The 17,645-nt window shown below is 28.8% G+C and overlaps 1 protein-coding gene across 1 annotated transcript in view; it reads left to right on the forward strand.

The window, feature by feature from the left end:
* LOC122508806 overlaps positions 1-17,645 on the forward strand; it is a 333,590-nt gene that overhangs the window by 310,905 nt on the left and 5,040 nt on the right. The window contains exons 9-14 of the mRNA XM_043622366.1: positions 722-875; positions 1,332-1,403; positions 2,028-2,096; positions 2,639-2,707; positions 3,284-3,391; positions 3,953-4,159. Of these exons, the coding sequence (XP_043478301.1) occupies positions 722-875; positions 1,332-1,403; positions 2,028-2,096; positions 2,639-2,707; positions 3,284-3,391; positions 3,953-4,159 (679 nt within the window). The remainder of the gene's footprint in view (positions 1-721; positions 876-1,331; positions 1,404-2,027; positions 2,097-2,638; positions 2,708-3,283; positions 3,392-3,952; positions 4,160-17,645) is intronic.

The raw sequence follows: 17,645 nt of genomic DNA on the forward strand, positions 1-17,645 counted from the left end.
TTTTGAGTTATTCAATTATTTTAATTACAATTTTAACAAAAGTTCTTTATCAAACTTAATTATTTTGGAAATATATATACTTTCATATTTTTAATAATTTAAGATGGGAAATTGAGAAATCACTATTTTATATTATAAGAATATAAAAATAATTATTATTTTCAGGAATTTTTACCAAAAATTCTTCTTTCAACCAATTAACTTTCGAAAAAGTTCTATGACAATTTTCAAACCCATTTCTTTACAATATTAAAATAAAAATCAAAATAAAAACTTCAAATAATATAGAAAAATTAAATTCAACTTTAAAAAAAAATTAATTTCAAAATTCAATTATTTACAAGAATTGCAATTGTTAGTAACTTCTCCAAAATTCAATTATTATTTAAAATTTAGACTGAAATTCATTTTAAAATCAATTTTTATTAGAAAATTCTACGAGAATTAAATTACTTAAGTATACAAAATTAAATAATTTATTAAATAATCCAATGTTTCTTAAAATTCAATTCTCATAAAGAATTTTATCAACAAATTATTAAATATTGAATTCTTTCTACGACTTTTAATAAAATTTATAAGACAAATAGTGGTAAAAGGAAGAATTTTCAAAAAAAATACATGCGTAATATTATATAGTGTGAACTCAACGTCAATTACAATAACAAATTATTGTAATTGACGTTTTGGTTAGTTAGACTCTTTTTCTTTCTCGTGGCAGGACACATTTAAAAACATGTTTTATTTAGTGCAGTGGGTCTCGGGAAAAGAAATAAGTGTAATTGAGGAATCTAATGTTGTTGAAATATTTAAACATTCTGCCCAAATTTCTTGGAATGGGAAAACATACAAAGCCAAAATATTAGCAGTAAATGGTAAGTAAATAAATTGTAATTGTGTGTATTTTGTAGGTTTTTTGTGTGTGTATATTTTTTTATTTCTTATTTATTTTTTTTATTTATATTTATTATTTTCTATTTTTATTTATATATTACATTATTTTACAAGAAAATTTGAATTTAAAAAAAATGTTTCCTACAAAAAACGTTTATATCCTCTTCTTATATACAATTGTCTCATTTAAAAAAAAATTTTTAAGAGTTAACATTAAAAATATATTCTACTCTTTATATTAACTTACTGTCAGTAACAATTCAATCATTATCACTCAGTGTCTAGTAATAACATTTATTAGTCCTGTTATTTTTATCTTTATTTTAATTGCATTCAACTATAATATTTAAGGGAATTGTTTTTCTTATTTAGGAAAGAATGAACTATTTATTAACCAGTCAAATAACATAAATATATAAAATCAACTTATATTTTAGATGACAGACAATGGTTGGAGTCATTGCAAGTGAATGTTGCAGGTTCCATTTGCGGCCAAACAAAGGCAAATGGTAATTATTTATTAAATGATGCTAATAATATAAATGCTAATTAAATAATATAATATCGAAACACATAAATCGACCAAAAATGTAAAGATTTCATAAAATTATTCAAAAATTGAATTTTAAAGACATATAATATTATATTATTTAACGATAATAAAAAAATTTTTTAAATGAAAATAAACTTTTTGTTTTTTTATGGAAGCATTATTAAAATAATCTATTTCAGTGTTATTTTTGACAATGAATGAAATTTCATTTTTAATCAAACAGCAAGTCAACGATTTGTCAAAATTCTACTAATTTAGCTTCACCAGGGACAATTATCAATTAGTTACTAACTATCTAACTGACAAACTTACTAACTAATTAACTTTCTAACTTACTAAGTAGCCTACTAACTTATCAACTAATTTGCTCACTAACTAACTTACAAACTTAATTACTAATAAACTTACTAACTAACTAACATTCTAATTTACTAAGTAACTTTCTAACTTAATGACTAACTTAAAAAATGAATTACTAATTAACCTAATTAACTTACTATTTACTTATTTAACTAACTAATTATTAACTTACTAACGGAATATATTATTATTTAAATTAAATTATTATTTTTTATCACAGCTGCGGAAGAGCAAGCAGATTTGTTAACACCAATAAACGAAGCATCTGCAGAAATGCAATTCGCAAACGGTAAATCGGGAGGTGTTAAATAACACCAAAATGGATTAAAATAATCTGCAATAATTTAATCCCTCGAAGATTAAATTAACACCAAAATGAATTAAAATAATCCATTTTGGTGTTATTTTTTACTATGAATAAAATTTTATTTTAATTCAAATATCAAGTCAATTACGATTTGTCAAAATTCTACTAATTTAGCTTCACCAGGGACAATTGTCTATTAGTTACTAACTTTCTAACTGACAAACTTACTAACTAATTAACATTCTAATTAACTTTCTAACTTACTAAGCAGCACACTAACTTACTAACTAATGTACTTACTAACTAACTTAAAAACTTATTTATTAATTAACTTACTAACTAACTTACTAATTAACTTTTAACTAACTTAATAGCTAACTTACTAACCAACTTAATAACTAACTTAAAAAAATTAATTACTAATTAACCTAATTAACTTAATATTTAATTATTTAAGTAACTAATTATTAACTTACTAACTGAATATATTATTATTTAAATTAAATTATTATTTTTTATCACAGCTGCGGAAGAGCAAGCAGATTTGTTGACACCAATAAACGAAGCATCTGCAGAAATGCAATTCGCAAACGGTAAATCGGGAGGTGTTAAATAACACCAAAATGGATTAAAATAATCTGCAACAATTTAATCCCTCGAAGATTAAATTAACACCAAAATGAATTAAAATAATCCATTTTGGTGTTATTTTTTACTATGAATAAAATTTTATTTTAATTCAAATATCAAGTCAATAACGATTTGTCAAAATTCTACTAATTTAGCTTCACCAGGGACAATTGTCTATTAGTTACTAACTTTCTAACTGACAAACTTACTAACTAATTAACATTCAAATTAACTTTCTAACTTACTAAGCAGCACACTAACTTACTAACTAATGTACTTACTAACTAACTTAAAAACTTAATTATTAATTAACTTACTAACTAACTTACTAATTAACTTAATAACTAACTTACTAACCAACTTAATAACTAACTTAGAAAAATTAATTACTAATTAACCTAATTAACTTAGTATTTAATTATTTAACTAATTATTAACTTACTAACTTAGTTAACTTATTAACTGATTATACTTTTTATAATTAATATTGTATATTATTATACTTTTTCTTTTAAATGAATTATTGTTTTTTATCACAGTGGAGGAACAATTTCAAAATATGAACTTAGAAACATCTATTGTGGAAGATCAAGTGGATGTTTCTACATCCACAAAAGAAGCATCTGAAAATGTTCAAGCAGCACACGGTAAATAGTGAGGTGTTAAAATAACACTATAATGGATTAAAATAGTCTTAAACAATTTAATCCCTTTAAAATCAAATTAACACCTGAAAGGATTAAAATAATCCATTTTGATGTTATTTTTTATTATGAATTTGAGTTTACCATGGAGTTAGTTACTAACTTACTAAGTAGCAAAGTTATTTTCTAACTAACTTACTAACTAAATTACAAACTTAATTACTAATAAATTATATACTAGTATCTTATCAACTAACTAATTTTCTAACTTACTAACTAAGTATCTCACTAACTTATTAATTGACTTTCTAACTAATTTACAAACTTAATTACTAATTAACCTAATTTACCAATTAACTTATACTAACTTATTAACTTATTAACTAGTGTACTATCTAACTTATTAAATGTAATGCTGCCCACAAGAACAAACATTTGATGTAAAAACGGAGACGAGGACGATACTTTGCATGGTATCGTCTCGTCTTGTGGCAGCACTAGTCTTAAAAGATGGAAAAAATGCAATAATAATAATAATAATAATAAATTATTTTAATTTTAAAGTTACGGTGGTAAACGATACGGTCATTATTGATAAAAAAAGAGAAATGGAATTTCTTCAACTTTCTAAACGTCCTAGGGAGATGGTCAGAAGACTGATGTTGCATTTAGTTGGGCGCGAAAATTTATTGTCAATGACAGCATTAGGGCTTGGAAACAATCCTAACGTTCCGAAAGGGATACCAGAAAACATCAGAGTTGCTGTTTTTGGTTGTTTATATATATTTATATTGATATTTTAATTTTTTTAAAGATAATAATTCATAATATTGTACACTGGAAAAAAATTTTATTGATTCAAATATCCATTTAATTCACTATTATCAATTAAATATTTACTTGAATCAAATAATATTTATTGGAGTCAATTAAACGGTTTTTGAACCAATAATTTCAGTATTTGAATGAAATACCATTTAATTGACAATGAATTGACAATTGACAACGAATATTATTTGATTCAATTAAATATCCAATGGATAATAGTCAATTAATGGTTTATTTGAATCAACTAAATTTTTTTAGTGTAACCCTCGCGCACCCTGCTTCGCGGAGCAGTACATTACGGGGTAACATATCACTTATACTCATTTTATTAATTAAATATTTTAGCTTTAACTTTACAGCGGATGTTCTCATTTATTTTTTATTTCATAATTTAGATTTTATTGGCAAGCATTCAGATGGTCTGTCATATAATGAATACATCAAGGTTTTGAATAATCAGTGCCGAACTTTAAGAAATCCAAAAAAATCCAAATAGCAAAATTAATTAATTAATTCAAAATTGTTTCTACCATTGATCAACTATTTCTTTTTAAGTATTATAAAAACTTTCTCCTCTTATTCCGACTTTTAATTTGTAAGAAAAACACTATCTTTTAAATTCAATAAAAATAGTTTATTAAAAAAGCTAATTTTGAGAATTTTTTATAACAATTTTTTGAGCCGAATATCAAATTTGGTCTTTTTTTATTAAAGGAGAACTTTTTTCATACACGGAGGTACTGAAAACTTTTTTATAGCAATTTTACTTTTTTGTCTGATTTATAAACTATGAAATTGCAACGAATTCTAAAATAAAACCTTTAATTTTTTTTATTTTTCACAATAATTTATTTTTAATTAACTTAATTTTTGAAAAATTATCATAATAATAATTTGATATCTTATAAAATTTTAATCTTACATTAATTCAATTAAAAATTTTAATCAACTTACATTTTTGTAAAATTTTAATAATTCAATTTCTTTTGAAATTAGTTCAATTTTTCAATATATATTTAATTAATTGTTTAAAAAAATGAATTTAAGTGTAGATAAATTTTAGTTTAAAACGATAAAGATATTGAATTTTGGAGACGTTACAAATGATTGCAGAAATTGAATTGAGAAGCTGGATTCTAGAAGTAGCTGTTCGCTCGGACCGCAACCGCTAATACCAATCAAACATGAATATTTTTTTAGATAAATCTTAAATAATTATTACTATTTTTTCATAAGAATTAAAATTCAAACATTTTAATTTTCAAACCTTTTAAAGTTTAATAATTTATAAGGTATTTTATTGTGGCTTCCTGAAAAATTTATTCTTTATTTCAATTCAATTATTTTCTAGAATTTTTATCCTAAATTAATCTATAAATAAATTAATTTAATAATTGTTAAAGTTCTGAAAGAATTTATTTATTTAAAAAAAGAAAGTCTATTTAAAATAATTCTAAAATCTACTTGATCATAATTCAATGTCACTAAATTTCAATTAATCAAAAATTTTTCATTTAAAATGTATTGCATATGTTTAGGGGTCGCATATGTATTGCATATGGGTTTTTAGGGTCGCTGATTACGAATCTGTCATTATTTTTTCAGGGTATTTATCGAAATTTGATTTCACCAAAAATTATCATACTGATGTCAGATTAACCAGTTTCAAACAAATTCAATAAATTTTAAAAAATTTTCCGCCATATTGAACCAGATATTTTGAATTTTGAAAAACTGACTTCAGATTCGTAATCAGCGACCCTAAAAATCCCAAAGTATTCAGCTTCAAGCCAATCTGATCAATTTTTTATTTCGTTGTCCGCCATATTGGATCCGTCATTTTAAATTTTGGAAAACTAATGTTAGATTCGTAATCAGCGACCCTTAAAACCCACGAGTAACAAGTTTCAAGCAAATTCGACGAATTTTGAAAAAATTCCGCCATCTTGGATCCGCCATTTTGAATTTCGAAAAACTGATGTCAGATTCGTAATCAGCGACCCCAGAAACCTTAGGGTACCAAGTTTCATAAAAATCCATTAAAAATTTTTTCAACACACTTTTGGCCCAAACAGTGGAAATCTGGTTGACAGCCAAGGGGTTAAGCGTGGTTGATATAATATTGTTCAAAAATGTCTTAAACGTGGGTGTAGCGTAGCAATACTGTTGATATAATATTGATAAAAAATGACCTAAGCGTGGGTGTAGCGTGGAAATACCGTTAATATAATATTAATTAAAAATGTACTAAGCGTGGGTGTAGCGTGGCAATACCGTTAATATAATATTGATTAAAAATGTACTAAGCGTGGGTGTATCGTGGGTCAACCGTCGATATAATACTGTTCAAAAATTACTTAAGCGTGGGTGTAGCGTGGGTCAACCGTGGATATAATACTGTTTAAAAATTACTTAAGCGTGGGTGTAGCGTGGCAATACCGTAGATATAATATTGTTAAAAAACGACTTAAGCGTGGGTGTAGCGTGGCAATACCGTAGATATAATATTGTTAAAAAACGACTTAAGCGTGGGTGTAGCGTGGCAATACGGTTGATATAATATTGTTCAAAAATGACTTAAGCGTGGGTGTAGCGTGGCAATACCGTAGATATAATATTGTTCAAAATGACTTAAACGTGGGTGTAGCGTAGCAATACTGTTGATATAATATTGATAAAAAATGACCTAAGCGTGGGTGTAGCGTGGAAATACCGTTAATATAATATTGATTAAAAATGTACTAAGCGTGGGTGTAGCTTGGGTCAACCGTGGATATAATACTGTTCAAAATTACTTAAGCGTGGGTGTAGCGTGGCAATACGGTTGATATAATATTGTTCAAAAATGACTTAAACGTGGGTGTAGCTTGGCAATACGGTTGATATAATATTGTTCAAAAATGTCTTAAACGTGGGTGTAGCGTAGCAATACTGTTGATATAATATTGATAAGAAATGACCTAAGCGTGGGTGTAGCGTGGCAATACCGTTAATTGATTAAAAATGTACTAAGCGTGGGTGTATCGTGGGTCAACCGTGGATATAATACTGTTCAAAAATTACTTAAGCGTGGGTGTAGCGTGGCAATACCGTAGATATAATATTGTTAAAAAACGACTTAAGCGTGGGTGTAGCGTAGCAATACTGTTGATATAATATTGATTAAAAATGTACTAAGCGTGGGTGTAGCGTGGAAATACCGTTAATATAATATTGATTAAAAATGTACTAAGCGTGGGTGTAGCTTGGCAATACCGTGGATATAATACTGTACAAAAATTACTTAAGCGTGGGTGTAGCGTGGCAATACGGTTGATATAATATTGTTCAAAAATGACTTAAGCGTGGGTGTAGCGTGGCAATACCGTAGATATAATATTGTTCAAAAATGACTTAAACGTGGGTGTAGCGTAGCAATACTGTTGATATAATATTGATAAAAAATGACCTAAGCGTGGGTGTAGCGTGGAAATACCGTTAATATAATATTGATTAAAAATGTACTAAGCGTGGGTGTTGCGTGGGTCAACCGTGGATATAATACTGTTCAAAAATTACTTAAGCGTGGGTGTAGCGTGGCAATACCGTAAATATAATATTGTTAAAAAACGACTTAAGCGTGGGTGTAGCGTGGCAATAAGGTTGATATAATATTGTTCAAAAATGACTTAAACGTGGGTGTAGCGTAGCAATACTTTTGATATAATATTGATAAAAAATGACCTAAGCGTGGGTGTAGCGTGGCAATACCGTTAATTGATTAAAAATGTACTAAGCGTGGGTGTATCGTGGGTCAACCGTGGATATAATACTGTTCAAAAATTACTTAAGCGTGGGTGTAGCGTGGCAATACCGTAGATATAATATTGTTAAAAAACGACTTAAGCGTGGGTGTAGCGTAGCAATACTGTTGATATAATATTGATAATAAATGACCTAAGCGTGGGAGTAGCGTGGCAATACCGTTAATTGATTAAAAATGTACTAAGCGTGGGTGTATCGTAGGTCAACCGTGGATATAATACTGTACAAAAATTACTTAAGCGTGGGTGTAGCGTGGCAATACCGTAGATATAATATTGTTCAAAAATGACTTAAACGTGGGTGTAGCGTAGCAATACTGTTGATATAATATTGATAAAAAATGACCTAAGCGTGGGAGTAGCGTGGCAATACCGTTAATATAATATTGATTAAAAATGTACTAAGCGTGGGTGTATCGTGGGTCAACCGTGGATATAATACTGTACAAAAATTACTTAAGCGTGTGTGTAGCTTGGCAATACCGTGGATATAATACTGTACAAAAATTACTTAAGCGTGGGTGTAGCGTGGCAATACGGTTGATATAATATTGTTCAAAAATGACTTAAGCGTGGGTGTAGCGTGGCAATACCGTAGATATAATATTGTTCAAAAATGACTTAAACGTGGGTGTAGCGTAGCAATACTGTTGATATAATATTGATAAAAAATGACCTAAGCGTGGGTGTAGCGTGGAAATACCGTTAATATAATATTGATTAAAAATGTACTAAGCGTGGGTGTTGCGTGGGTCAACCGTGGATATAATACTGTTCAAAAATTACTTAGGCGTGGGTGTAGCGTGGGTCAACCGTGGATATAATACTGTTCAAAAATTACTTAAGCGTGGGTGTAGCGTGGCAATACCGTAGATATAATATTGTTAAAAAACGACTTAAGCGTGGGTGTAGCGTGGCAATACCGTAGATATAATATTGTTCAAAATGACTTAAACGTGGGTGTAGCGTAGCAATACTGTTGATATAATATTGATAAAAAATGACCTAAGCGTGGGTGTAGCGTGGAAATACCGTTAATATAATATTGATTAAAAATGTACTAAGCGTTGGTGTAGCTTGGGTTAACCGTGGATATAATACTGTTCAAAATTACTTAAGCGTGGGTGTAGCGTGGCAATACGGTTGATATAATATTGTTCAAAAATGACTTAAACGTGGGTGTAGCTTGGCAATACGGTTGATATAATATTGTTCAAAAATGTCTTAAACGTGGGTGTAGCGTAGCAATACTGTTGATATAATATTGATAAGAAATGACCTAAGCGTGGGTGTAGCGTGGCAATACCGTTAATTGATTAAAAATGTACTAAGCGTGGGTGTATCGTGGGTCAACCGTGGATATAATACTGTTCAAAAATTACTTAAGCGTAGGTGTAGCGTGGGTCAACCGTGGATATAATACTGTTCAAAAATTACTCAAGCGTGGGTGTAGCGTGGGTCAACCGTGGATATAATACTGTTCAAAAATTACTTAAGCGTGGGTGTAGCGTGGCAATACCGTAGATATAATATTGTTAAAAAACGACTTAAGCGTGGGTGTAGCGTGGCAATAAGGTTGATATAATATTGTTCAAAAATGACTTAAACGTGGGTGTAGCGTAGCAATACTTTTGATATAATATTGATAAAAAATGACCTAAGCGTGAGTGTAGCGTGGAAATACCGTTAATATAATATTGATTAAAAATGTACTAAGCGTGGGTGTAGCGTGGATGAACCGTGGATGTAATACTGTTCAAAAATTACTTAAGCGTAGGTGCAGCGTGGCAATACCGTAGATATAATATTGTTAAAAAACGACTTAAGCGTGGGTGTATCAATACTGTTGATATAATATTGATAAAAAATGACCTAAGCGTGGGAGTAGCGTGGCAATACCGTTAATATAATATTGATTAAAAATGTACTAAGCGTGGGTGTATCGTGGGTCAACCGTGGATATAATACTGTACAAAAATTACTTAAGCGTGGGTGTAGCGTGGCAATACCGTGGATATAATACTGTACAAAAATTACTTAAGCGTGGGTGTAGCGTGGCAATACGGTTGATATAATATTGTTCAAAAATGACTTAAGCGTGGGTGTAGCGTGGCAATACCGTAGATATAATATTGTTCAAAAATGACTTAAACGTGGGTGTAGCGTAGCAATACTGTTGATATAATATTGATAAAAAATGACCTAAGCGTGGGTGTAGCGTGGAAATACCGTTAATATAATATTGATTAAAAATGTACTAAGCGTGGGTGTTGCGTGGGTCAACCGTGGATATAATACTATATTATATTAGTGGATATTATACCGTAGATATAATATTGTTAAAAAATGTCTTAAACGTGGGTGTAGCGTAGCAATACTGTTGATATAATATTGATAAGAAATGACCTAAGCGTGGGTGTAGCGTGGCAATACCGTTAATTGATTAAAAATGTACTAAGCGTGGGTGTATCGTGGGTCAACCGTGGATATAATACTGTTCAAGAATTACTTAAGCGTGGGTGTAGCGTGGGTCAACCGTGGATATAATACTGTACAAAAATGTACTAAGCGTGGGTGTAGCGTGGGTCAACCGTGGATATAATACTGTACAAAAATTACTTGAGCGTGGGTGTAGCGTGGAAATACCGTAGATATAATATTGTTAAAAAACGACTTAAGCGTGGGTGTAGCGTGGCAATACGGTTGATATAATATTGTTTAAAAATGACTTAAGCGTGGGTGTAGCGTGGCAATACCGTAGATATAATATTGTTCAAAATGACTTAAACGTGGGTGTAGCGTAGCAATACTGTTGATATAATATTGATAAAAAATGACCTAAGCGTGGGTGTAGCGTGGAAATACCGTTAATATAATATTGATTAAAAATGTACTAAGCGTGGGTGTAGCTTGGGTCAACCGTGGATATAATACTGTTCAAAATTACTTAAGCGTGGGTGTAGCGTGGCAATACGGTTGATATAATATTGTTCAAAAATGACTTAAACGTGGGTGTAGCTTGGCAATACGGTTGATATAATATTGTTCAAAAATGTCTTAAACGTGGGTGTAGCGTAGCAATACTGTTGATATAATATTGATAAGAAATGACCTAAGCGTGGGTGTAGCGTGGCAATACCGTTAATTGATTAAAATGTACTAAGCGTGGGTGTATCGTGGGTCAACCGTGGATATAATACTGTTCAAAAATTACTTAAGCGTAGGTGTAGCGTGGGTCAACCGTGGATATAATACTGTTCAAAAATTACTCAAGCGTGGGTGTAGCGTGGGTCAACCGTGGATATAATACTGTTCAAAAATTACTTAAGCGTGGGTGTAGCGTGGCAATACCGTAGATATAATATTGTTAAAAAACGACTTAAGCGTGGGTGTAGCGTGGCAATAAGGTTGATATAATATTGTTCAAAAATGACTTAAACGTGGGTGTAGCGTAGCAATACTTTTGATATAATATTGATAAAAAATGACCTAAGCGTGAGTGTAGCGTGGAAATACCGTTAATATAATATTGATTAAAAATGTACTAAGCGTGGGTGTAGCGTGGGTGAACCGTGGATGTAATACTGTTCAAAAATTACTTAAGCGTAGGTGCAGCGTGGCAATACCGTAGATATAATATTGTTAAAAAACGACTTAAGCGTGGGTGTAGCGTAGCAATACTGTTGATATAATATTGATAAAAAATGACCTAAGCGTGGGAGTAGCGTGGCAATACCGTTAATATAATATTGATTAAAAATGTACTAAGCGTGGGTGTATCGTGGGTCAACCGTGGATATAATACTGTACAAAAATTACTTAAGCGTGGGTGTAGCGTGGCAATACCGTGGATATAATACTGTACAAAAATTACTTAAGCGTGGGTGTAGCGTGGCAATACGGTTGATATAATATTGTTCAAAAATGACTTAAGCGTGGGTGTAGCGTGGCAATACCGTAGTTATAATATTGTTCAAAAATGACTTAAACGTGGGTGTAGCGTAGCAATACTGTTGATATAATATTGATAAAAAATGACATAAGCGTGGGTGTAGCGTGGAAATACCGTTAATATAATATTGATTAAAAATGTACTAAGCGTGGGTGTTGCGTGGGTCAACCGTGGATATAATACTATATTATATTAGTGGATATTATACCGTAGATATAATATTGTTAAAAAATGTCTTAAACGTGGGTGTAGCGTAGCAATACTGTTGATATAATATTGATAAGAAATGACCTAAGCGTGGGTGTAGCGTGGCAATACCGTTAATTGATTAAAAATGTACTAAGCGTGGGTGTATCGTGGGTCAACCGTGGATATAATACTGTTCAAGAATTACTTAAGCGTGGGTGTAGCGTGGGTCAACCGTGGATATAATACTGTTCAAAAATGTACTAAGCGTGGGTGTAGCGTGTGTCAACCGTGGATATAATACTGTACAAAAATTACTTGAGCGTGGGTGTAGCGTGGAAATACCGTAGATATAATATTGTTAAAAAACGACTTAAGCGTGGGTGTAGCGTGGCAATACGGTTGATATAATATTGTTTAAAAATGACTTAAGCGTGGGTGTAGCGTGGCAATACCGTAGATATAATATTGTTAAAAAATGACTTAAACGTGGGTGTAGCGTAGCAACACTGTTGATATAATATTGATAAAAAATGACCTAAGCGTGGGTGTAGCGTGGAAATACCGTTAATATAATATTGATTAAAAATGTACTAAGCGTGGGTGTAGCGTGGCAATACCGTAGATATAATATTGTTAAAAAACGACTTAAGCGTGGGTGTAGCGTGGCTATACGGTTGATATAATATTGTTCAAAAATGACTTAAGCGTGGGTGTAGCGTGGCAATACCGTAGATATAATATTGTTCAAAATGACTTAAATATAATAATGATAAAAAATGACCTAAGCGTGGGTGTAGCGTGGAAATACCGTGGATATAATACTGTTCAAAAATGTACTAAGCGTGGGTGTAGCGTGGGTCAACCGTGGATATAATACTGTACAAAAATTACTTAAGCGTGGGTGTAGCGTGGCAATACCGTAGATATAATATTGTTAAAAAACGACTTAAGCGTGGGTGTAGCGTGGCAATACGGTTGATATAATATTGTTCAAAAATGACTTAAGCGTGGGTGTAGCGTGGCAATACCGTAGATATAATATTGTTAAAAATTGGAAGAGAAGCAGGCGCAAAACGCCTACATCTAGGGTTTCGTGGCATTTAAAAAGAAAAAAAATTTAAAAAGAAAAACTATGGATGTTTTATTAATGTACAATTAATTTCTATAAATTGATTCTCCACCAATTAACAAGTTGATTAAATCCATGGTATCTTCATTTAAAATTTGAATTTGACTATCATTTTGTAATTGCAATCCAATACTGAAATTATCTGTATAGGTATAAAATATTTTGTATTAATTTATATATGGCACTATAGATCCCAAATTTTGGGCCTATAATGTCCCAAATTTGGGATCTATAGTGCCCCAAATTACGACGGACAGACTGACGGACGGACGAACGGACGCCAAAGTGAAACTATAAGGCTTTCGGCCATGGGCCACGAAACCCTAAAAATGACTTAAACGTGGGTGTAGCGTAGCAACACTGTTGATATAATATTGATAAAAAATGACCTAAGCGTGGGTGTAGCGTGGAAATACCGTTTATTATAATATTGATTAAAAATGTACTAAGCGTGGGTGTAGCGTGGGTCAACCGTGGATATAATACTGTTCAAAAATTACTTAAGCGTGGGTGTAGCGTGGCAATACCGTAGATATAATATTGTTAAAAAACGACTTAAGCGTGGGTGTAGCGTGGCAATACGATTGATATAATATTGTTCAAAAATGACTTAAGCGTGGGTGTAGCGTGGCAATACCGTAGATATAATATTGTTCAAAAATGACTTAAACGTGGGTGTAGCTTGGCAATATGGTTGATAGAATATTGTTCAAAAATTTCTTAAACGTGGGTGTAGTGTGGCAATACCGTTTATATAGTATTGACTAAAAATGACCTAAGCGTGGGTGTAGCGTGGCAATATCGTTGATAAATTGTATCAAATTTATCAATATCTATACATTTAAAAAATGAAGATAAAGATTTTTTGTATCAATTATTTGTTTTTGTTCTGTCTTCTTATAAAAATATATATTATACAAATATATATATTTTGTTTTTTAAATTTATCATAAAATGTCATGTAAAAGAGTTAATATAATTTTGTGTTTATTTTCTATAAAGACTAAATGCGAATAAATTAGGTTTATTTGGGTTAAGAGAATTTTTGCAGGTTCAAAAAATTATTTACTATAGGGTGACTGTATATTAAATATGTTTAAATTATTTAACAGGTAATCGTAATTTTTATGAACTTGCATGAAAAATAATGTCTTTCTTTCAATTCGTTATATTGTATTTAAAAAAATTATCCAAAACTTTTGATTTTTAATAATTGATTGAATTATTAAATAAAATCTATTTTTTGCTAATATACGTAATAAATAGAGATATTAGAATTTAAGAAGGGAACAATAATTTTTATTATGGCATGGCTTTCTATGATATTGCTTTTATTTTTTAGAATATTAAGAAAAATATGGTACATTTTTTTGAATGTTATCACTGCTATGACTACAAATTTGTTTAAGGAAATTATTGAATCAGTAATTATCACAGCGTCGTATTAACTTTAGAATACAAACACAATTTAATGTATTTCTCAGCGATAATATAATTCTGTAAAATTTTTGCATATATAGAATATTGAAACATTGTATTCATACTCTTTTTTTAAAATTTTTGAAATTCGATTTGTGATTTATAATCAATAAACCGAAATAATTACTATTAAAATCATTATGTTGTTCTTTTGAATCGTTCAAAATTTTTTAATTCTGAATATTTAATTTTCAAAAATTAAATTTGTATTGTAAAATTATGTATCAATGTAAGTCCGACAAAGTGGTACCTTTTCTAAAAATATTATAATAATCAGCCAAGTAAATTTTTGCGCTTAGAATAATCTAAACTATCTTGTACTTTTTCTTCAATTGCAATTTTTATTCATTGAAAAATATCTGAAAGTAATATTTTAACCATTTTACGATTAAAAAAATTGTTTACTTTTTTCTTCAGTGCAAAATAAGATTGTTAAAAGTAAAATAAAATCTATGATATGTAGCGCTAAAACAGAATGTTCTTTATTTTACATTTGAATTAATAAAAATTTATTTATATAGTTATTTAATAATAAACTAGTAATATATATTATATAAATAGTAATTATATTTTAATAAGTAAAAATTGAATGATGCATTTTGTAAAAAAAATGAAAAAAAATTTCAATCGTTCTGGGATTGTTTCAGGATCAATTTTTTTTTAATTTATTAAGAAACTGAAATTATGTTAAGTTTTTTTAAACACCAAATGTAGTGTTAATTTACCGCAATCCAGTGTTTTTAAAAACCAAATGTAGTGTTAAAATCTCACTGAGTCGGTTAGAAATGTTAAATGTTTTAAAAATGCAAAACTGCACTCTCTAAATTTGAATCAGTTAAAAATAACTGATTCAGAAGCAAAAAGTCAGTCACTAATTCAAATAGTAATATTTCTACTGACAGTTAGTTAAAAATAACTGATTGTCAGTTAAAAATAACTGAAGTTTCAGTAAATTTTTTTTTGACTGATTCAATTAGTCAAGTTTAACTATTTTTTCAGTTATTTTTTACTGAAAATTAGTTATTTTTTCACTGAAAATCAGTTATTTTTAACTGATTCAGAAGCAAAAAGTTAGTCACTGATTGTCAGTTAAAACCACGATTTTTAACTGATTCAAATTAAGAGAGCAGTCCACTAGGCCAAGAATTATGAGCGCTAAGGAGTGTACATACTTTTTTTACTAAATCGCAAAAAAATTTTGAATTTTTCATATGTATACAAATTTTTAACTTTCTAGGTAAAAAACAGATTTGAAAAATTTAGTTATCTTATAGAAAATTTAATTAGAAATAAATTTTGTAATAATTGACTGCAGGATATCTAGTTGGCGCTAGTATTGGACGCGGTTTTCAAGTGTTTATCTGTTTTTTATTTTTCATTAACCAAACAACACTCTCAAAATGGAAGATAAAAACTTAATTAAGCTAGTGGGAAAAGAAATTGAGAAACATAGAATTATTTTTGATAAAAATTCTGATGACTTTCCTCGATATGGCAATAGGTGCCAATTAATTAAAATTGCCTTTGCGGAAATCGCAAATAGCGTGAAGGAAAAAGATGGCAGATATTTTTGGTTAAAAGGTTAGTTATTATTTATATAAATATATATACATTGTACACAATATCTTTGTTAAAATATTATCTGAAATATGTGCGGCTAACTTCTTGCTACCTTTTTAAAATAAAATTATCTATTTTAAAAATAATAGAATTTAAAAATTTTCTAATTTAAATTTTTGTTGAAAACACTAAAAAAATTCAATTTTGGAGAAATTACAAATAATTGCAGAAATTCAAATATTTGAAAAAAATAAAATTCTTCTTATAAAATTCAACCATGTTCAAAATTTTAAAAAAATTCTAGTAAAAATCCCAATTTTATTTATAAACAACAAAATTCTTCTCCAAATTTCAATTATTTTCATAAACGTCAAAAAAATTATTGTCTTGATTTTAATAATTTTCAAAAAATTTTCTAATTTCAATGATTTTCAATATCTACTATATTAATAAAATTTCCCAAAAAGAATTCAAATTTTAATTACTATTTTACTAAAGTTTCACAAAACAATTCTATTATTCAAAAAAAAATTCCTCTCAAACATTCAATTAATATAAAAAATATTAAAATTTTTCGTAAGAATTCAATTATTTCAAAGATTTTAATCAAAATTCTTCTAAAGAATCAAATTTTTTTTTATAAATAATTAAATTTTTCAGGGGAATTCAATATTTTTTAAAATTTTAACATAATTCTTCACAAAAATTCAATTATTTTCATAATTTCGAAAAATAATAAAATTCTTTGCAACATTCGAATTATTTCAAAGATTTAAATCAAAATTCTTGTAAAGAATTCAATTATTTTGATAAATATATAAATTTTTTAGGGAATTTCAATTATTTTTATAAATGGGAATTAAATTCAGGAAAATTCAATTACTTTTGAAAATGTTAACAAAGTTCTTCATAGAAATTCAATTATTTTCATAAATAGAAAAATTCTTCTGAGAAATTTAATTATTTCAAAGATTTAAATCAAAATTCTTGTAAAGAATTCAATTATTTTTATAAATAAGTAAATTTTTTATGGAATATCAATTATTTTTATTTTTATAAATAATTAAATCTTTCAGGAAAATTCAATTATTTTTGAAAATGTTAACAAAATTCTTCATAAAAATTCGATGATTTTCATAAGTAAGAAAATTCTCGTGAGGAATTCAATTATTTTAAAGATTTTAATTAATTTTTTGGATAGAATTCTATTAATTTCATAAATAATAAAATTCTTCTGAGAAATTAAATTATTTTCAAAAATAATAAAATTGTTTGCATAATTTGAAGGGCAAGAATTCAATTAATTTTCTAAATAAT

This window comes from Leptopilina heterotoma, unplaced genomic scaffold (assembly GCF_015476425.1).
Source record: "Leptopilina heterotoma isolate Lh14 unplaced genomic scaffold, ASM1547642v1 Lhet_570, whole genome shotgun sequence".
Lineage (NCBI taxonomy): Eukaryota > Metazoa > Arthropoda > Insecta > Hymenoptera > Figitidae > Leptopilina > Leptopilina heterotoma.